This window comes from Equus caballus, chromosome 19 (assembly GCF_041296265.1).
Source record: "Equus caballus isolate H_3958 breed thoroughbred chromosome 19, TB-T2T, whole genome shotgun sequence".
Taxonomy (NCBI): Eukaryota; Metazoa; Chordata; class Mammalia; order Perissodactyla; family Equidae; genus Equus; species Equus caballus.
Genome location: NC_091702.1, coordinates 54,286,902 through 54,309,823, shown reverse-complemented (window position 1 = coordinate 54,309,823; position 22,922 = coordinate 54,286,902). Strand labels below are relative to the sequence as shown.

At 38.5% G+C, this 22,922-nt stretch overlaps 1 protein-coding gene across 11 annotated transcripts in view; it reads left to right on the top strand.

Moving 5' to 3' along the window:
- The first annotated feature begins 1,645 nt into the window (after positions 1 to 1,645).
- The window catches only part of GRAMD1C (GRAM domain containing 1C), an 87,399-nt gene continuing 66,122 nt past the window's right edge, over positions 1,646 to 22,922 (top strand). For 2 of the 11 annotated variants that reach the window (XM_023623735.2, XM_023623733.2), the window contains exons 1-2: positions 1,815 to 1,969; positions 6,900 to 7,037. In XM_023623735.2, the coding sequence (XP_023479503.2) occupies positions 1,943 to 1,969; positions 6,900 to 7,037 (165 nt within the window). In that variant the 5' untranslated portion in view covers positions 1,815 to 1,942. Of the gene's footprint in view, positions 1,970 to 6,899; positions 7,038 to 12,424; positions 12,443 to 22,922 lie in introns of those variants that run through there. The other 9 variants (XM_070242766.1, XM_014732882.3, XM_023623734.2 and 6 more) reach the window with 8 other exon arrangements.

Here is a 22,922-nt window from a genome sequence, read left to right as displayed (position 1 = left end):
TTATCAGGTTACCTTCATCTTTTCAGCCTTTACAAATAGTTTAAACCCCTTAGTGGGGGTGGCACTGCGAAGGGTTTTAGAACCTGAGCAGAGGGAGGAGGGTGGAGGATGCTGGACCGTGACAGCTGGACAAGGGGTGCTCGGGTGCGATGGACGGGGAGGGAGAGCATGCAGGGGGCGGGTTTAATTCCGCACATTGGAGGAGATGTGGCAACTAATTGTAACACATGACTTGGGGCTAGATTCTTCTGCTATAAAGGACATTACTGGGACAATTGGTGGAACTTTAATGGGGTGTGAGAACTAGAAGGTAATAATATAATGTTAATTTCCCAATTTCGTTGCTCATATCATGATTGTTTAGGAGAATGTCCTTGTCTGTAGGAAATATTCACTAAAGTATTTGGAGTTGATAGGGGACAATGTTCGTAGTTTACTCTCAAATGGTTCAGGGCAAAGGTAATTGTTACATATTTGCAAATTTTCTGTAAGTTTGAAATCATTTCAAAATTAAAAAAAAATTAAATACTTTACATAATGGCTACATTCATCTTGTACCATTAAAGAAATACTGGCAATATTAAACTCTTTCAATCCAAAGTAGAATTCTTGGTGTGGCTTCTGGTTCAAAGAAAAGGTAGTGATTTTTTCTTCAGTTTATTCTTGTACACACATTGAAGGAAAACGCAGCTTAAGCTAAGGACAAGGACAAGAACCTATCCTTTCTTGATTATCTTATTAGGCAATTTGTCCTTTAGCATGTAATATATATTTTAAAAATACACTCAATATCTGACTTTTTGTGGAACTGGATTTGACTTTTTTCCCCTCCCCAACTTTATGTTATGATTATTTACAGACGTACAGAAATAAAAAAAGGATCACTGAACAATGGTATACCCTCCACACAGATGCAATGATTGTTAACATTTTGCTGTTTTGCTCTCTCTCTGTTTATCTATTGTCAGTCTATTCAGTCGGCTATGACAGAAATACCTTAGACTGGGTGGCTTAAGCAACAAACATTTATTTCTCAGCGTTCTGGAGTCTGGAAAGTCGAAGATTAAGACACAGGCAGATTCCATATCCAGTGAGAGCCCGCATCCTATTCACAGACCTGAGACTTCTCACTGTGTCCTCATATGGCAGAAGGCGATTATGTATCAACAGAAGAATTTTTTGGGAGGGTAGGGGCACGTTCAGTCTACGGCACGTATCTTTGTTGAAGCATTTGAAATCAAGTTGCAGACATCACCACACTTCCCTCTGAAATGCTTGAGCACGAATTTTCTAATAATAAAGACATTCGCTAACATAACCACAAAGTATTAATTATCCATAAATAACTATCAATAAATTTATCCATAAGTCATGATTATTCTATAATATACATTTCATATAAAATCTTCCCCAGTTGTTCCAGAATGTGTTTTATAGCTGTTTTTTTGCGAACCAGGATCTGCAACACTCAATAGCTTTTTATCAGGAACTTCAACCCCTTATTTGAAGGAAGACGATTTGCTATGCAGTTCACTTTCTCGCACATTGGAGCAGGGTATATATTGTGAGAAGCAGAGGCGGCACTTTGCGAGCGGTGACATGTGCCAGGAAGCCATTTCACGGTAGGCGCAGGAGTCTGAGGCTGGGAGGTAGGTAGGGAGAGGGGCTCATCCCGATCCTGGTAAGGACTGGCCTCCAGGCTAACACACTCGCTACCTTACCTTCTTAAGAGTCAGCCAAAGGCAGGGGTCCTCACCTGCCGCCAGAGGGCGCAAGGCGCGCAGGCAGGACCCGCGGGGGCTCTCGGGCGGCGGGCCGGCGGGACGCGCGGGACCCGGAGCCGGGAGCGCGCGCCGGGGGTGGGCGCGGGGCGCGCGCCTGGCCGCCCCCTCCCCGCGGCGGGGCGCGCGTGCGCAGTAGCGCGGCGGCGGAGGGAGGCGCGATGGAGGGTCCTCTGACTGTCCGCCAGGTAAGCGGCCCTCGTTGGTGCGGGTTCCCAAGCGGTGGCTCCCCCCGGCAGTTTTCTTGACGACGGCTGTTTGAACCCTCTCTGGTTATGATAGTGAATTCCTCCATTCCCTTGTGTCGGTGCTCTTTGGAGTAATTTGGAAAGTTGTTACCGAGGAAACTGTTTCCTGTGCTTCCTGCGAGCCTTCCCCTCTGGGCGATGGGGGAACGGCTGTTTCTCTGTGGGCGCTGGAATTGGGTCCCGAAATGTCCTAGTCCAGCTGTCTCAGCTCAGGCCCCATTGTCAGGATTCTGCCCTGATTTCACGTTGATCCAGTCTCACCCCCTGCCCTTAACTATCAGCTCTTGATTAAAGGGCTCAGAACTCCAGATAGTTTAAATCAGTGTGTTGTCCACCAGGCTTCTGGTTTCAACTAGTTTTGTTACTCGTTTACGATCTTATTTGATAAACGGAAGAACTTGTTGATTACTCTTCAGGGCGAAAACCTACTTTTGTTGCAAGAGTACCTGTATCTCTGGACACTGTCCTCATTAGTTTTACATGGCTGTGTGTATATATTTTACTTTTAGAGAATTGCAATCAGTGCAATACCGTTTATTTGAGTAGCATTTTACAGTTTACGAAACGATAGAGGCACTCAAATAACTGTTGAATGAACAAGTGAATGTACTGTTTCCGTTGATTCTCAGAACATTACGGTGAAATAGGCAAGATAGCTATTCCTGAACCCAGTCAGTCATCTTTCAACAATGTCCCTGGCACTGGGTGTTTGGGATAAGATGGTGAGCGACACAGACATGATCCCTGCTCTCAACAAGCTTATTGCCTAAACTGGAGAGAATTATTACCCCTACTGTAGAGTCAAGAAAACAGATTTAGAGAGATCAAGTGACTGCCAATGACCGCACAGCTCATAAGTTAGAGAGGATTGTGTTGTAGCCACTCTGCAAAGCCAGAATGGACCCCCACCCAGAGTTTGATTTGGGTATAGAAACTGTTGATGCCACACACACACCATAAAGGTGTGAAAAGTTTTATTACCTATTTATAAAGGCTGTATTACTTATATACTTACGTAATGAAACGGGGCGAGCAGGGCAGGCTTCTCAAGCAGACCTGAAATGACTGGAAAGGGCGAGGAAAGCAGGCTGTCTCTGCACTTTTATTGTGGTGGAGGGGGCAGGAGGAGTGTTTGTGTGTGTGGACAGGGGCTTGCTTGATTTGACTCTTCCACCCACGCTAAAGGAAAGAGCACCCAAGCCTTCTTACCAGCTTGCCCATTTGGGGGATGAAAGAGGAAGAAGGAGGGATGAGGCTTAAAAACAGTCAGTAGGCAAACATAAAAAAAATTGAATGAGACCTCTTTATTACAATTCACCCCTGATGTTTGCTGACTGAAATGTACCATTTTTCATTTAGTCGAATTTGAACTTGTTTGAGTAAGCCATCATGGTCCTATGAGGCCTGCAGCCTGACACCAGTAAGGAAGATTGAGGTCCCATTGAATGCCATATTCAAGAGCCAAGAGGGTGTGTGTATACTGAGAAATAAAATGAGTGCCTTGGTCACTATCAGTAATGTCTGAAACTCTGATGGGGATAAGGAGTGTCTTGGTGAGGTTTTTTTATTGTGGCTTTAGTATATGTAGAGACATGTGTGACCTTGATTTATATTTTGAGTATCTGTGAGGCAAGATGGTTCCAGAGTTCTTTACCCCAAAGGGCGCAACTCTTAGGCTATTGCCCAAGAGTCTGTAAAAATGTGCAGGTGGAGCCAGTTCTTGGCCAGAGCATTCAGTGTTAAGATGATTGTGGGAAGTTCAGCCAGTCGTGCTAACCCTTGGGTCCTTTCGTTTATCAGGGACATCCTGGTTAAGGGAGGAAAAGGTCTCCAGTGAGTTCCTTCATGTGTAATGGTGGTGATGCTGTCCACTGAACAGCAAGTTTGTCCATCAAACTTCAAATGGGAGTTTGAAGTGTACAAACACCTATTGCTGTTCACTCAGTTGAGCCCAAGTCTCTCCCCAGGTATTCAGGGGGTTCAGGAGGAGGGTGATCTCTTCTAGCACCCTGACCTCTGACAAAGCAGTGAGGACAGGGGACACCATGCCCTCCTGCAGGTGGGTGTGCCGGAGGGCCCAGATTTGGTTCTGTTCTGTAGCAAGGAGCCCTTGATGGCGGGGCTGAGCTTGCAAGGTGTGCTTCCAGGACCCAGGGCATAATGGGCTGCTGGGTGTGGAGGGTTGCAGGGTCAGGGCTTGTGAGATCCTCTGTTTTCAGGAAAGTCCAGTGTACTGTCGGTGATTGCCGCTCTAATGGTGGATAGTGTGGGGCTGAAGAGAGAGTTCTTTTGCATCAGAAGCCTATGGACAACTTACGGACATTATGAGTGGTCCAGAGACTCCAGGAGTCGTGAAAAGAGGCTGTGAAGTCTCTCCAGTGAAGGATTCTTTGTGTGTGTATATGTGGTGTGTTTTGGCAGCAGGGGAGTAGCACTAATGGGAGTGTCTGTTATTTTACACATTGTAGAATCTTTTTTGAGAAGGGGCCCCATTCAGGGTGGTCTGATTTGCAAGTAATAACGTAAATATACTCAAGTGAAATTTGTAAATGAGGAATATATTGCCTCTAGAACCCAAAAAGGCCTAAACGATGTTGGGCTTGTTTTAATGTGGTGGGTGCTGAGAGTGTCAATCGCTGTTTCTTGACATCGTCAGGGATGGAGTGGCCCTTGGTTAACCAAATAATTTTCAGGAATTTAACCAAGGTGGCAGGCCTTACAATATGTGTGGGTCCATGGCCCATCCTCTTTTCGTGAACTCCTTTGTGAATTATTGGTATGTCCTGAGTGAGTGTGTCTTGAGTGGTGTGTCCTGGGTGGGTGTGTCAAAAGAATGTCCTCAGAGGAGGATGTAATCAATGTAATGTCATACCTGTGCTCCTGGAGAAACTTGGATACAGTTAAGCTTTTGCTTGTAACAGTTACATGCGATGGCAAGGCTTTTGAAGTACACTATGGGTAGCCAGGAAAGGGTACGTCATGTCTCTCTGGAGGTGAAAGCAAACTGTGACTGAGAGGTCATTGAAGGAGGCACTGGACAGAACATGTTAGCCAAATTTATAATATCAAGATATTTACCAGTGTCTGATTGGATAGAGTCAGTAATTTCAATAATACTGGGTAGAGGGGTCTTCATCATTAGGCCCACAGCATCAAGGATACGATAGTCAACTGTGAGGCACTATTCATTTTTCCAACTTGAACAGGCCACCTTGGGTTGTTCAGTGGAGAAGCAGTAGGATAATCCATTCTTTTACTAATTAGGTCTTAGATAATACAGTTCATTCTTTGAAGGCCCTGTTTTATTTCACATTAAGCTGTATTAACTATTTTAACTAGGGGTTGAGGAGTTGGTCCATGGGGTCCCAATTTTTTAAAGCCAAGTTGTCAAGTCAAGGCTCCAAAGACTTGATTGAAGTTGATTAGTCATTCAGTGGGAGCAGCCCTCGCCACCTTGGATATTTCAGGGCGATGTGTGTTGTGACCATGAGCGTTTAGGCAAGGCAGCAGTTCTGGTGGTTAAGGTGAGGCAAACCTGTTTGTTGTCTATTTTATGTTGAGTAATTCCCCTAAGATTATAGGGGCTACCTTGTTTAAATTTATTGGAATCTCCAGTATAAGTATAGTTTGAGGCCAGTATTACAGCCATGAACATCTGCCAACTGATGCATTTCAGAAGATGTTGAAGTTCATTCAAAAACTATGCTGTAGAGGTGCAACAAGCCAGTCTTTATCTTTTGTCGTATAAATTATTTTAGTAAGTTTTGGATTTCCATCTGGGTCAAATTGGACTTCTGTTTCAGTTTTTGTCTATTTATCTGTTTGTTTCTTTCCCCCATATTCAGCTTTGTTTGTTTCTTTTTTTCTGCTATTTTTGGTGGTTAGTGAAAATACATCCATTGGAGGGGGTCCTCTCTACTCTTCTATATTTATAAATTTCTTCCTCCAGAGAGCCTCAAATCAGTATCACCAGGGTTAGGGGCTTCCGTGGTGGCAATGGTTACTTTGTAGAGTTTATGAACCCCAAGCTTATGTTGAGTTAGAATTACCCCTTTGCTGTGCCACATGGGTGCCACAGGTGCTTTTCTGTGTAACCCTGAGGATCAGGATTTTTGTTACAATGCAGGCACGGGTGGTGGTGGCAGCAGCATCAACGCATCAGTGGTATTTAAGGGTCCCGGTGGGCTGTGTGCTCTTACACAGCCCGCCTTTTCTCTCTTCTTTTTAAACTCCATGACTCCCCTTTGTGAGTGACCCCCCCCCCCCACACTGGGCCCATATCTTACACAGGGTGTATATAATCTTTCCCCTCAGCACTCTATAGATTGGTGGCGATGCCTACTTGAGATATCTGATTTATTTATTTTAACTCCATTGTTTGTGTAAATCAGAGTTAATTTACCAATTTCTTTACCAAACAACAGGAAGGTTATTTCAACTTTCTTAGTATTACGAATGTTCTTGACTCCGTGTGCACATTAAATTGCTGGGTTGTAGTATATACCCATCTTAGACCCTCCTAGGCATTGCTCATTATGCTCCAAAGAGGCTGTCACTCCCATTACGTTGTATTTTTTGCTGTTTAATTGTGCTTCTGGCTGACTGCGAACTTGTGAAGATTAAGGACTTTATTTTATTCGTTTCTGAATCTCTAATGCCAGCTGAACTAACAAAGAATAGTAGTCAGAAAATATTTGTTGCATGTGTACATATATGAACTATAGAAGCAAAACATATTAATTACTGTTTTCTAAAAGCTTAAATATTGTCCTTTTCAAGTTAATTTATATATTTTGAACATTAACTCTTTTTTTTTTTTAAATGGGCATTTCTCCATCAATAATTTATGTTGTTTGATACCTGTTTCCAGGTAGTAAATGAAGGGGACACCGAGTCACAGGAGGAGTTGGAGGAAAGTCCTACTCCGGTTGTGGATGAGAATAATATAGTGTCAGCTAAAAAACAGGGGCCAAATTTACATAACTGGAGTGGTGACTGGAGCTTTTGGGTAATATTTTTCCTTTCTTATATCTTCATTTTTATCTTAAATGCAAAATTTTTAAAGTCTACAGCAATTCATATAATTTTTATAATATTTTCTTACTAGCTTGTAGATTTTAGATGTTTTAAGTTTTAGTCCAGAGCCTCAAAGACATTTCTGGTTATACTCTCCTTTGGCCACTAGAATGCACTGTTGTCTGGCTGGGTGGAGTGGGATTGTCTGCTTCAGTTTCCCTGGGAGAAAACCACACCAGAGTTGGGTTCTGCTTACACTGTTGTTCTGTATTGGCAAGAGACTAACATTATACAGAAACCATATTTCTAAATGCTACTGAGAAGCCAGCTATTTTACATAATTTTGATTTAAAGGATTAGTTTCTGTACCTCGAAGGAAGTTTAATGGTGTTTGACCTGTAGCATAAGATGATTGTAAGAAAGGTTTTATAGTTAGGAGTTTCCTATTCTGTTTGCACTGTGCTCACTTGGTCGCATAACGTGGCTGTGCTTCAGGTTTCCCCGCTGTAAAATGAGACTGCCACCTGTTGATTAGCTGCATAGAGTCTTTTGGTAAGAACAATGTTTCTGTTATCATACGAATGCTAGCATTTATTATATTAAAGGACTCATTCTAAATCTAGCAATTCCTACACGAGTTATGAGCCTGTGATTCTGTGAGATAGAATATGATATAATGCAACTTTAAGTGAAATTTATAGGAGATTATAAGGCTTATATAGTTCCAATATTCATTAGAAAGCTGATGTCTTGAAGATTAGGTATACTTGGTAGCAGAATTTCTTACAATTTTAAAGTAGACTAAAGAAGACATAATATTAACAGGTTATAAAAACTAGTACAAGTACCATCATTCTCTTCATAATTAGCAGCTGATTTATTCAATGTTATTGAATCTTAACATGAATAACAGATTCTTACTTCCTATTAAGAAACAACATGATGAATTTTTTAAAACCATATCCTAAGGAAAATATTTAATTGCTAAGAACAATACCAAAATAACTACGCATCCTAAAAATCGTGTTGTCTATGTTGATTATGTTCTTTTTGGTCGCTGTTAGAGAAAGTTTATGACTCTTGTAGTGTTTTGAACCTTCTGCACTGTGTTTTTTATAGCTTGTGTTATAGATTAGAAAACCTTTATAGTTTCAAGGGCTATCTGCAGGGCTAAACAGTTACTGTGGGTACTCTTGGCAAACTTAAAGCAGGGAAAAGGATAAAACGAGAAAAGGAAAAAATAAGGGAATGAGGATTTAGAAATAAGAGAGAGAAAAAAAGAGGTGTGTGTTCTAGAGCTTTGCTGTTCAAGTGTATTACGTGGGCACTTGGCATCACCTGTCAGCTCATTAGAAATGCAGAATCTTGGGCCCAACCTCTGACCTCCTGGACCAGAATCTTCGTTTTCACAAGATTTCCGGATGATTTGTGTGCGCATTCAAGTTTGAGAAGCACTGGTTTAGAGTGTTAAAGTCCTGCTTTGGCTCAGTTTAGGTCTCTGTGCTGATTGCAAACACTTTATTTTGAGGACTTTTTACATGAATTCACATGGAATAGACTTAAAGACAAATACAACATCTCAGAAGTTTTGCTGACTTTTCCAGAGGTCACTGAGGCAGAAACCAGAACTATCAGAAGTCAAAGCAAAAAAAAAACCCCAAAAAAGAGCCTGAATAGCTAACTCAAAGATCATACTGATATATCCTCTAAGAAGAGAATTCCTCAAGTCTTCATTTGGGATTTCTTTAATATCTTTTTGACATATTTTTTTTAAGGCTGAATAAATTGGTTCCCATTTTGTAGTTGAAGAGGATATTGGAGATAGGGGAATTACTTGGTGATAACACATGAACAGTAGCAAGAAATGACAGCAGAAGCTCAAAAAGTATAGCAACCTGGGCCTCTTAATGTGGAGGCCAAAGGTCTGTGTAGATAAGCTGGCTCCGACATAGTACCATAACTGGTAGGAATGATGGTTAAGAAGTCTGGGAAATACGCACTTTTCTCTGTCATTTTAAATCCATCCGCTTCTACTGCGTGACTCCACCATGTTGCTATTTTCACATTCTCCTGGCAATAAAGTAGGAATTGAATGAGTACAGTAAGATGGCAGAGTTCACTGAGGGATCCAAAATCAACACAAGGAAGGCCAGTAACACAACAGGAAAATATTTCATAAGGCACGTGGCCTGGTCGTTAAGCAAAGAATTAAAAGAGTGTCACAGCCATTTCGCTGGAACATCCAAGAAATCTGGATTGGCCCCTCTTCACTTTGGAAGGTTTCTACTAAAAGGGATTGATAACTTTTTAAAGTTTTGGTATCTAAAGAGTTAAGCTTTAGGGATCTAGAAAGTTCACTAGTGTAGGATAACTCATGTATTCCGGCCTGGTGAACTCAGTTGTCCCACAGATGTGAATTTAGAGGGCAGCATGATATAACTGAAGGATTGGAGATTGGGAATAAAACATCTGGGGTAGAGTGTACTCCTGTCCCTGGTGACGTCTCCGTGTGGTGCTCTTGTGTATGTTGTTCAACCTGTCTGGCCTCAGTTGCCCCACTTGTAAAAGTAGAGATTGGGTCACAGTATTGCAACATTGGTCTTGAGTCAATAGGAGGAAAAAAGGGGGGTGTTTATGGCTGACAAGTGCTCAAAACTTACAGTCCTGGTAGTTACGTATCAGTCATAAAAAACTCTGGGCATACTCAGTGAGAGTGTTATGTGGGGAACACCTTTCCTTGAGATTGTCCCAGTGGTAAAAAGGTGGAAAAGTGCTGGATAAGAGGGCCTACTATTTGTAATATTGGAAAAAGTATTTTGATGATTCCCTATAAATTAAAAAAATTTTGAAAGCTTGACAAAAGGGTACCAGAAAGTGAACCAAAGTTTATTAAAGTTTTTTGTTGCTTTGTTTTGTTTTTTTGCTAAAGTTGATTTCCTTCAGACCCTATCCACTTAATCTTGTGCTGCTTAACAAATTGGCTAGTAAGTGTCTTTCTGACAGTAGGACTTTAATTTAGAGGAGTATGATTAAATTGCCATAGCAATTGATAGTGAGACCAACAGCTGCAGTTTTCCATTTCAATCCTGTAATATAAAGATAGGAATATTAATTGTTATATTTGTTTTATTTTTTATTTAAAACTGAAAATATTTAATCCTAATATGTGGGAAATGAGTTTTGTTTTTTTCCTTTGAGGAAGATTAACTCTGAGCTAACATCTGCTACCAATCCTCCTCTTTTTGCTGAGGAACACTGGCCCTGAGCTAACATCCGTGCCCATCTTCCTCTACTTTATATGTGGGATGCCTGCCACAACATGGCGTGCCAAGTGATGCCATGTCCACCCCCAGGACCCGAACCAGCGAACTCCTGGCCGCCGAAGTGGAACGTGCACACTTAACCGCTGTGCCACCGGGCCGGCCCGTGGGAACTGAGTTTTATTATTAACTTTTAAATCCTAATGTAACAATAAAAATTTTGTGAAATGAAGCAATGAAGTTTAAAATAAAGCTAATGGCAAATCAGTATCTTTTGCTCTTTAACTGTTAGTAATAATACACAGCAAAAGGAAAAAACCTCAAAACAAAAAACTTTTTTTTTCCTGATTAAAATAATGGTAGATTCCTGGTGGGTTAAGGTCCCAGAGGAAAAGCATACAGAGACTTGCAGCTGATGCATTTCTTGAATGTGACTTCTCTTGGTGATGTAGAGCTAGCAACCATTGGAAGTAGACAAAAGCCTTTGAGATTTTCGGTTGAGTATGTTTAGAAGATGATGTACTGACCTGGATCTTTTTGCTTTGGGTAAGGTACTTAATACTAAGCATTCTTATGTGCCTTGGTATTTTGTTAACATTAAGTTCCCCTTTAAAAATATTTGTTGTTCATATATACTTATTTTCTTAATAGCTGATTTAGTTGATAATTGCCTTTTAAAAGTGGAGGGATTTATAGTTTTCTGAATTGTGAACTAAAAATTAAATTTGTTTAGCATGTGTTTTCCTTTGGATAGTTGTGTATTTGAAAATCTTGACGAATATTACACAGAATAAGAAAACATGAACTTTCAGATCCCTCAGATCTTTGATTTAGGAAGAGAAATAGAAAAAAGAAAGATGGAGTAGGAGAAATTTAAAAGAAGCTGGAGTTCACATTTGTCATTTCTTTTATATTTTTGTTCTAAAACATTTTAAGAATAAAACAAATCTAGATTATGAAACATTATCTATATATGTACATATAGTAACTAGTATACTTATGTTTTCCTAGAAATTATTTAGATTTGATTTTTTCTGGATCGTAGTCAAGTTTTTCTAATTGTACAAGAGATCAGAAGTCTTGACTGTGGACTTTGTCACTGACTTATAGCATGATCATAGTCATGTTACTCACAGGTAAGCTGCTTTCCTTCTAAGTGAGGGATAAAATTTGCCGCAAACCTGATTTAGAGGTTCATAATGAGGATTAATTAATGTTGTACTGTTAAATTTATAAAAAGCTCAAGAGGATTAGTTAGTATGTTTGTAACATACTTTGACAACTTTGGAGAAGACGTTTTTCTGTAATCATATGTTGTCCTCCACAACATATCTTGGATTTATTCAAGCTAAAAGGGATATTTCAGATTTTCACGTTGGTAACTGATGAAAAAGAATGAATTCATTTTCCAATTTCTGTTGGATTAAAAAACATTTTATCCAATTAAAAAATTTTCAATTGTAGATAGACATTGTTTGGAAACCTACCTATCTTTTAATACTTTTATATTTAATTATAAAGGAATGGGAACTAACATTTCTGGCAATATGGAGAAAGGACTATTTAACTTAAAAGCTTTTCTGCTCCAAAATACCTAGAAATGCTGGATGAAATGTTAAAAACATCTTTTTAAAATTCATATCTGGGCTCACAAAATAGCAAGGGAAATAAATACTTGATGGCTGAAAAAGAAGCAGGAACTGGTAACCAGGGTTGTAAGCACAGGAGCTAACGCTGAGGCAGCCCTGAGGACTTTATTAGTCTCAGTAACTAAAGCTCTAATGGCCACACTGGGATAGGAGATGAGGCTTTGGACTTGTATGAATTGGAACTGAGAACTCTTTTTGCTTTTTTGAGGAAGATTAGCCCTGAGCTAACTGCTGCCAATCCTCCTCTTTTTGCTGAGGAAGACTGGCCCTGAGCTAACGTCCGTGCCCATCTTCCTCTACTTTATACGTGGGATGCCTACCACAGAATGGCTTGACAAGTGGTGCCATGTCCACACCCGGGATCTGAACCGGCGAACCCCAGGCCTCCAGGAATCGGAACATGTGAACTTAACGTCTGCGCCACCGGGCTGGCCCCCTGAGAACTCTTTATAAAGCCACGACTTTTGAAGTTATACCCTCTGTGAAAGGTAGACCAGGAAAAAAATCCATATACATCTGCGGTTGAAGACAAGGAAGCTTATCTGTCTAAACTGGACTTGGCATGCTGGGGAGAGGGAGGTCTTCCTGAGAGTTTGTAACTGTAGTCCATCTGTCATGAAATTTTAGACTTGAATTTAATACTTTATGAGGGAGCAGGAGATTCAAAAAATAGCATATTAGACCCTCCAAACCTTCAGAAAAAACTACCAGATAAACACTATAAAACAGTCACTCAATATTATTAAAGATGTAAGAGAAGGAATTAAAAATGTGATAAATGGATAAGACATTCTCAAAAACACCTGGCAGACTTGAAAAAAACCAAATACAGCTTATAGAAATGAAAAATACGGTCAGTGAAATAATAATCTAAAAATTCAGTGGTCATGGGAAATAGCAGCTAAAGAAAAAATCAGTAACCTGACAGATAATCAGGAGGAAATTATTCAGGCTGTACCACTGAGAGACAAAGACAGAAAATTTGAAAGAGAGTGGTTTAAGATATAAGGGGCAAAGTAGAGAAGTCCATTATGAATCTAATGGGAGTTTCACAAAATGAAGATAGAGAATGAGCAAGAGGCAATATTGGAAGAGAGTATGCGTGAAGATTTTCCACTCTTGGTGAAAGACTTCGGAACCAGGAAGTACAGTGAGTGTCTCACAGGATATATTAAAAGAGTAGTGAGAAGAGACATCATCATCATAGAAGTGGCAGAAGTAGATACACGTGAATTAAATAGGAATATTCTTATTTATTCATTTGAGTGTCTTCTATGCGTTGACAGTCCAGATTAGGAGCTGGATAGTATACAAATAAGCCAGTGTGTGCTGTTGTGTCCGATAGTGATAGAAGCTCTGAAGACAGTAAGAGAACGTAAAGGTGTAGAGAATCACATGGAGGGAATAGCAGTTTTAGTTAGGCTGGTCAGGAAAAGCTTCTCCAAGAACGTGCCATTTAAGAGGGCCGTGTGTGGGGTGGAGGGCAAATAAAGAACACAAATGAATCATGCGAGGGAGGGGAGAGGTGTTTTGGGGAAAGGCCCGAGGGAGGAATGAGATTGACTTGTTTGACACACAGCTTCTGATGGAATCAGTTGTGAGTGAGGGAAAGAGAAAGATCAAGGACAATGATTCCTAGGTTTCTGATCAGTGCAGCTGGGTACACGGAAGCGCTATTCAGGAGAAGAGAAAGACTGGGAGAGAAGTAGATTTCAGGAGTTGGGGACATAGGGTTTTTTTTGTAAAGTTGGGGATGCATATTGATATACAAGTAGAAAGGTGTAGTAGGCTGTTGGATATATGACTTGAATCACAGGCAAGAGATTGAAGCTGGAAGTACATTTGGGAAACTTTGAAAATGGATGGTATTTAAAGAGAGATTTGTAAAGATTGAATGAGATCACTTAAGGAAAAAGTATGGACAGAGAAGAGGCGTGGACTCTGCAATGTTTAGAACCTCAGGTGGTAGAGTGGGAACTAGCAAAAGGAATAGATTTGGCTAATGAGATAAAAGGAAATCTTAGAAAGTGTGATATCCTCAAAGGCAAGTGATAGAAGTTTTTTAAGGACAAAGTGACTTTTATCCTAAGTATATCCTTTTGATTATCTAGGGCAATGAGAAATTTTAAATAGCACATAAAAAACAAATCTAAGATAATACAAAAATTCTAGCTTAGCACTCTGTCTTTCCAAAAAACCTTTTATTAGATATGAGATATAACTTAAAAGCAATGATGTGGAGCCCATGAGCCACATGTGAGAGTTTCTGTTACTCTAGTCACATTTTGCTCAATAATTAAATTATTTTAATTGTGTTGTTTCTCTGGGGAAGATGTAATAAGTAGTAAAATGGCCTAAAGTTGGAGGGAGGACAAAAAAGGGTATGGAGTACTGACCTCTGAGTCAGCTTTAAAAGCATTTTAAACATTTCTGCCCCTTACATACAATTAACACTTTTATTCTAACTCTACCAACTTCCTCCTTCTTTTACTCTTTTGTTTTAGTTTGAGATAATTTTAGATTCACATGCAGTTGTAAGAAATAATAGAGATATCCTGTACCCTTTCAGATAGTTTCACCAGTGGTTAACATTTTGCAAAACTGTACTACAATATGGCACCTAGCATATTGACATTGATAAAGCTGAGATACAGAACATTTCCATCACAAGAATCCTTTTTATAGACATAGCCCTTTTATAGACACAGCCACTTTTCTCCTGCCCCCTCCCCCTACTTAACCCTTGGCAACTGCTAATCTGTTCTCCATTTCTGTAATTATGTCATTTCAAGAATATTATATAAATGGAATCATACAGTATGTAACTTTTTTTCCTCTATTTTTGGTGAGGAAGATTGACCCTGAACTAACATCTGTTGCTAATCTTCCTCTTTTTGCTTGAGGAAGATTGTCCCTGAGCTAACATCTATGCCAATCTCCCTCTGTTTTGTATGTGGGATGCTGCCACAGCATGGCTTGATGAGTGGTGTGTAGATCCATGCCTGGGATCCGAACCTGCGAACCCTGGTCTGCTGAAGTGGAGTGTGCGAAGTTAACCACTACACCACTGGGCCAGTCCCAGTATGTAACTTTTTATGTTGGCTATTTTCACTCATCATAATTCCCTGGAGACCCATCTATTTTGTTTTGTGTATGCATCAATAGTCCATTACTTTTTAATGCTGAGTAGTATTCCATGATGCAGATATACCACAGTTTAAACATTTACCCATTGAAGAACATCTGGGCTGTTTCCAGTTTTGGGCTGTGATGAATAAAACTGCTATAAATAGTCATGTACAGCTTCTTGCATGAACATAAGTTTTCCTCTCTGGGATAAATCCCTAGGAGTGCAATTGATGGGTCATTCGATAGTTGCATGTTAATTTTTAAAGAAACTACCAAAGTATTTTCCAGAGTTTTTGAGCTATTGTAAATGATATTGTATTTTTGTTTTTCAGAGTCAATGTATTCATTGCTAGGGTATAGAAATACAGTTGATTTTTTTATGTTTATCTTGATCCTGCATCCTTTCTGAACTCACTTATTGGTTCTAGGAGTTTTTTTTTGTAGATTCCTTAGGATTTTCTATTTAGACAATTATGTCATGTGTAAACAGGGATGGTTTTACTTCTCCCTTTCTGATCTGTATATGTTTTATTTCCTTTTCTTACCTTATTGCGCTGGCTAGAACTTCTAGCGCTATGTTGAATAACAGTGGTGAGAGTGAACATTCTTGCTTGTTTCCTGATCTTAGGGAGACAACATAATGTCTTTTACCAGTAAGGTATTTTATTAACTATAGGTATTTTGTAGTTGCTCTTTATAAAGTTGAGGAAGTTACCCTGTATTCCTATTTTTTGAGAGTATTTTTATCACAATTGGACATTGAATTTTGTAAAATATTGTTTCTGTATCAAGTGATATGGTAATGTGATTTTTCTTTTTTTAACAAGTTGATATGGTGGATCACATTGATTGATTTTTAAATATTGAACAGACTTGGATTCCTAGAATAAACTCCACTTGGTCGTGTTGTATATTTTTTAGATATTGCTGAATTATATTTGCTAATATTTTGTTGAGGATTTTGCATCTACATTTGTGAGCAATCTGTTATGTAATTTTTTTGGTACTGTCTTTATCTTGTTTTGTCATCAGAGTAATACTAGCTTCATAAAATGAATAGGGAAGAGCTCCCTCCGCTTCTGTTTTTTAGGAGAGATTGTGTAGAATTAGAGTTAATTTTTAAATGTTTTATCAAATTCTCCAGTGAAACCATCTGGGCCTGGAGATTTCTTTCTTGAGAGATTTTAAGTTATGAATTCAATTTCTTTAATGGCTGTAGTTCTATTCAGATTATCTGTTTCATGGTAGTTTGTGTTTTTCAGGAAGTCAGTCCATTTCATCTGTGTGGTCGTATTTATATGTGTAGCTTGTTCGTAATATTCTCTTATTTCCTTTTGAAGTCTGTAGGGTCTGTGGTGCTACACCCTGTTTTATTCCAGATATTGGTAATTTGTTCCTTCTCTCTTTTTTCTTTGTCAGTCTTGCTAGAGGTTTGTCAATTTAGTTGATTATTTTTAAAGAATCAGCTCTTTTTTTTTAATTGATATTTTCTATGGTTTTTGTGTTTCAATTTTATTTATTTCTGCTCTTATCTTTATTATTTACTTCTCTTGGTTCATGTTGGGTTTGTTTTGCTCTTCCTCTTTTACATTCTTCAGGTGGACATCTAGATTATTTATTTCAGACTTTGTGTCTTTCCTAATGTGTGCATTTAGAGCTATAAATTTCTCTCTGTTTTAGCTGTGTCTTACAGTTTTTTTTCTTTAAATGAGAAAGGCCTTTAAATTAGAAGCCGTCTGTTTCTTTCTGTTTTTCTTTTTTAAAGATTGGCACTTGAGCTAACATCTGTTGCCAGTCTTTTTTTTTTTTTTCTTCTTCTTTTCCCCAAAGCTCCCCAGTACATAGTTGTATATTCTAATTGTAGGTCCTTCTGGTTCTGCTATGTGGGATGCTGCCTCAGCATGGCTTGATGAGCAGTACTGGGATGTACTAGGAGCAGTACCTGGATGCCCAGGATCTGAACTGGTGAAACCATGGGCTGCTGAAGCAGAGCGTGTGGACTTAACCACTCAGTCTCAGGGCCCACCCCTGTCTTACAGTTTTGATGTGTTGTATTTTTATTTTCATTCAGTTCAATGTAATTTTTGACTTCCCTTGAGACTTTCTGTTCCTCTCATGTATTATTTAAAAGTATGTTGTTTAATGTCCAAGTATTTGGAGATTTTTGTGCTGTCTTTTGATTTCAAGATTGATTCCATTGTGGTCATAAAACACACTCTGTATTTCATTTCTCTTAAATTTGTTGAGGTATGGCTGAATTAGTCTATCTTGGTGTATGTTCCAATACACTTGGTATTATCAGTCTTTAATTTTTTTGCTAACCTCATACATTTGAAATAGTACCTTAGAGAACCTAGATGAACTAGACAGATTCTTAGGAAATTAGAAACTACTGAGACTGACTCAACAAGAAATAGAAAATCTGAATAGAACTATAACAAGGAAAGGGATTGAATTAGTTAAACAACAAAAACCAGCCTAACCAAAACCAGAAAACTTCACAAAGAAAAGCTCAGTACCAGGTGGCTTCACTAGCCAATTCTACCAAATGTTTACAGAAGAATTAGCACAAATCTTTCAAAAAAAAAAAAAAAAAAAAAGAAAGAAAAAGGAAGGGACACCTCCTAAGTCATTCCATGAGGCTACTATTACCTGATTCTAAAACCAGAATTAATAAAAAATTTATACTCTAGCAGTGAACAAACTGAAAATGAAATTTTAAGAATTTTTATTTGCAATAGCATCAAAAGAATAAAATACCTAGGAACAAATTTAACAAAAGAAGTGTAAGACTTGTGCACTGAAAACTACAAAACCTCAATGAAAGAAGATTTAAAAGATATAAATAAATGGAAAGATATCCCATGTTCATGGATTGGAAGATTTAATATTGTTAAGATGGCAAATTGATCTACAAATTCAATGCCATCCCTATCAAAATCCCAAGTGGCTTTTTTTTGGTGGAAATTAACAAGCTGAATCTAAGTTAATATGGAAATGTAAGGGCCCTAGAATATCCAAGACAATCTTGAAAAGAAGCAAAGTTGGAAGATGCACATTTCCCTATTTCAAAACTTAACTACAAACTAAATTAATCAAGACACTGTGGCCCAAACATGTGACTAGACATGTAGATTAATGGAATAGAATTGAGAGTCCAGAAATAATCTCTTAACTTAATGGTCAATTGATTTTTGACAAGCATACCAAAGCAATTTAATGGGGGAAAGAATAGTCTTTTCAACAAACGGTAATGGGACAACTAGATATCTACATGTGAAGGAATGAATTTGGACCTCTACTTCATACCTTACACAAAAATTAACTGAAAATGGATCATAGACCTAAAGGTAAGAGCTAAAATTATAAAACTGTTACAGGAAAACAGGTATAAATTTTCATGACCTTTGGATTAGGCAATAGTTTCTAAGATATGACACCAAAACCTCAAGTGACAAAAGAAAAAGTAGTTAAACGGTACATCATCAAAATTAACTTTTGTGATTCAAGGAGTCCATTAAGAAAATAAAAAGGTGGCTTACAGAATATGAGAATATATTTGCAAATCACATATCTGATGAAGGATTTGTGCTAGAATATATAAAGAACTCTCATAGCACAACAATAAAAAGACAAATAACACAATTAAAATGGGCAAAACTTGACTAGATATTTCTCCAAAGATATACAAATGGCCAATAAGCACATGAAAAGATGGTCAACATCAATTGTCATTAGGTAAATGCAAATCAGATCGTTTTCAGAATGGGATACCATTTCACATCCTCTAGGGTGACCATAATAAAAAGGACAGACATTAAGTCTTGGTGAAGATGTTGTAAAATAGGATCCCTCATACCTTGCTGGTGGGGATGTAAAATGGTGCAGGCAACGTGGAAGATAGTTTGGCAGTTCCTCAAAACGTTAAACATAGGGCTACCGTATGACCCAGCAGTTCCACTCTTAGATATATCCACGAGAAAATTGAAACGTGTTCACACAAAAACTTGTACATGAATGTTCATATTGGCAGTATTCATAATAGCCAAAAAATGGAGACGACCCAAATGTCCATCAGCTGGTGAATACGTAGGTGAAATACAGCATGTTCATAAAGCACAGTATTCATTGGCATAAACAGGAATGAAGTAAAGTTTCATGCTACAACATGGATGAATCTTAAATACATTATGCTAAATGATAGAAGACAGATACAAAACCTACAATATTGCATGGTTCCATTTATCTGAAATTTTCAGAATAAGCAAAGCTATAGAGACAAAGTGGATTAGTGGTTGCTAGGGGTTGGGTGGAGGGGGAAATGCAGAGTGACTGCTAGTAGATGTGGGGTTTCTTTTTGGGGTGATAAAAGCTCTGTGGAATTAGATAATGGTGATAGTTGCACAGCTTTGTGAGTATACCAAAACAACTGAATTGTGCATTATAAAAGGGTGAGTTTTATGGTATGTGAATGATATCTCCATTTTCAAGATTGCCTTGTTGGCATGGAACTCTTAAGTGAATATTTTCTTTGGCATCTAGTGGGGATTGCTTTGGGACAAAGGGGCTCTCTGGACAGATATTACCTCTTCAGTAGTATAATCACTCTTGACTTAGCCAGTTAAGTAAATGTAAGTAACCATTAGTTCTATTCATCAATATTTTTGTTTCTTTTCCTTCTGGCCCATGGTAGATGTGTGCTTCCTCATGTTCCTGAAGTAACTGTGGCCATGTGACAGTTTTTTGTCAGTGAAATGTCAATAAAATGATCTGTGTCATTTCTAGATGGAAGCCTGAAAATTGATAGACTATTTGCCATGTTCGTGTCCCCAGATGGTGGAGCCTTTATTAGCATATGTCCCTGTGTTAGGACAGTGTGGAGCTAAGCCTCTTGCCAGCCACAGTGTCTGTGTAGTATGAGTGAGAAGTGAGCCATTGTTCTTATAAGCATTGAAATTTGGGGACTGCTTGTTACCATGACATAATCTAGCCTTTTATGATTGGTGCACCAAGTTAATTTACTCAGTTTTTTTACTTTCTCTTATTCCAATCTGCTACGAAAACTCATAAAAAATCTGCTTGCGAAGTTACGGAGTGTGCCACAGATACAGAGGCAGTGAGCCTCTCTAGATCATTTTTGATTAGCTAGTTGCCAACCGTTAGGAATTTTGGGCTGCAATATGCTAGTTTATTGAATTTTACTGTGTTTACATGTATAGATGTGCACCAAAGAGAGTTGGAATCATTTAGAGCAAGAAGACTGTTATTTTTGAAAATGATTTTAGAGAACTGCAGGGAAAGAAGAAATCTAGGCTTTAAGGACAGAAACTTAAAATGTTTAAATAATTTTGTCTTCTTGAGAGCATTATACTAAGTGAGATAAATCAGGCAGAGAAAGACAAATACGTACTGTATGATATCACTTATATGTGGGATCTAAAAAATGAACTCAGAAACTGAGTAGAATGTGGTTACCAGGGGTTGGGAGTGGAGCTGGGGAGATGTTGGTCAAAGGGGACAAACTTGTACTTAGAAGATCAGTATGTTCTGGAGATCTGATCCACAGCCTAGTGATTTTAGTCAACAATACTGTCCGTATTATATACTTCAGAGTTGCTAAGAAACTAGATCTTAAATGTTCTTACCATGAAAAAGAAATGATAGTTATGGGACATGATGGAGGTAGTAGCTAATACCATGGTAGTGATTGTATTGCAGTATATAAATGTATCAAATCAACAGGTTGTAGATCTTAAACTTGCACTGTGTTAGATGTCAATTGTGTCTCAATAAAATTTTTTTTTTTTTACGATTGGCACCTGAGCTAACAACTGTTGCCAATCTTCTTCTTCTTCTTTTTTTTTCCCTCCCAAAGCCCTCCAGTACATAGCTGTGTATTCTCGTTGTGAGTCCTTCTAGTTGTGGCATGTGGGATGTCACCTCAGCATGGCCTGATGATCAGTTCCATGTCTGCGTCCAGGATCCAAACCGGCAAAACCCTGGGCCACTGAAGCAGAGCGTGCGAACTTAACCACTCAGCCATGGGCCCGGCCCCTAAAATTTTTTTTAAATAGACTAATACTTTCTCCCTAAGATCAGAAAAAAAAATGTTGTCTTTATAAAAATAGAATGAAATAATTTTGAATAAATTATGTTTCCAAACTGCAGAACTTCAAATTGTAATTTAATTTTTTGTATGATATCAATTTTTATAAATTTTATGAATTCTTTTAAATTTGGAAATTGGAAAAATATATAAACAAGAAAAGTAAAATTACTTGTGTTCCCACCAAACAGAGAAAACTGTTTTAAGATGTTGATATTTCCTCTTCATTTTTTTCATGTATGTGTGTGGATTTTTTTCTCTGGCATACTTTGAATCAGTATGTCTATATACATTTAATTTCCTTTTTCTTTAGTTTAACCTTTCGAGCTTTTCCTCAAGCCTTTAAAAATTCTTCATGATGTTGAGTTGTGCACCATCATATTAATGTTTCCAAATTTATTTAACTAGTCTCTTTTTTTCTAGACATTTAGAGTGTTTCCAGATTTTTATCATCATAGCATTACAATGAGCATTTTTGAATTTCTGTCCAAATGTTTATTTCTTTACAATAGATTACCGTAATGGAATTACTTGACTAAAGTCTGTGTGTTGTCTTTTGATAATGTGTTGCAAACTTGTTTTTAAGGGAAAAAAGTATCAATTTATACACCTAGCTGTAGTGTCTGAGAGGATATACTAATCTCATTATACTTTATCCTCATTATGTAATTTTAGTTTAAAATAAATTTGAAATCTTCATTTTAGTGAAAATCTTTCTAAAATGAGATTATCCTTGATGAAGCATGTCATCTTTAGGAACACTAATTATTAGTGTTGTTATTCAATTGTTGTGTATAAGGGCTTCTCAGAGCACAGGTTGGTTTATAAAATAGAATTCATTCAGTTTTTTAATGAATGGTGAAGAGGATCGATTGCCTTGTTGCCTACAACCCCGTTCGCGCAGTCTCACTGAGATACCCCTTGGTCTAGGTCAGTATCTCACTGTCTCTAGTTTAGGCAGGGAATTCTTGACACATTCACGGCAGCACTAATGGTATTCTTTAGCAAGATGTTTCTCAGATAATGCTGTTAGATCCTGTCTCTAGGATTTTTGCTCAGGCAGTTTTCCGTGTACATATCCTCTGAGTCAGTTTTCTTGAAGTATTCAGCAAGGTCATATGTACACTAATCTTTGACTCTCAGGATTCTTTATGGCATTTCTTAAGCCATTCTGGCCAATGAATGTAACTCCTGTCCTTTAACCTAGTATTGCTCTCTGTTGGTTTATCTTGCTTTGGGTTTGTAGGGCTTCTTGAACATATGCTGTCTTTCACCAGATTTGCAAAGTTTTTAGCCATTATCTCTTCAAATATCACATCTACCTCATTCTCTCTCCCTTCCTAGGACTCCAGATACTGTGTGTTAGAACATCTCACCGTATCCTCAGACTCTTATCCTTTCTTCTCTACTTCCCACCATTTTTTTTTTTTTTTTTTGAGGAAGATTAGCCCTGAGCTAACTGCCGCCAATCCTCCTCTTTTTGCTGGGGAAGGTTGGCCCTGAGCTAACATTCGTGCCCATCTTCCTCCACTTTATATGTGGGATGCCTACCTCAGCATGGCTTGCCAAGCGGTGCCATGTCCGCAGCCGGGATCCAAACCAGCAAACCCCGGGCTGCGGAAGCGGAACATGCAAACTCAACTGCTGCGCCACCGGCCGGCCCCTTCTTCCCACCATTTTTGTAGAAACATTTTGAGTCCTAGGGCAATGTTGTCTTCCTCAAGAGAGGATTT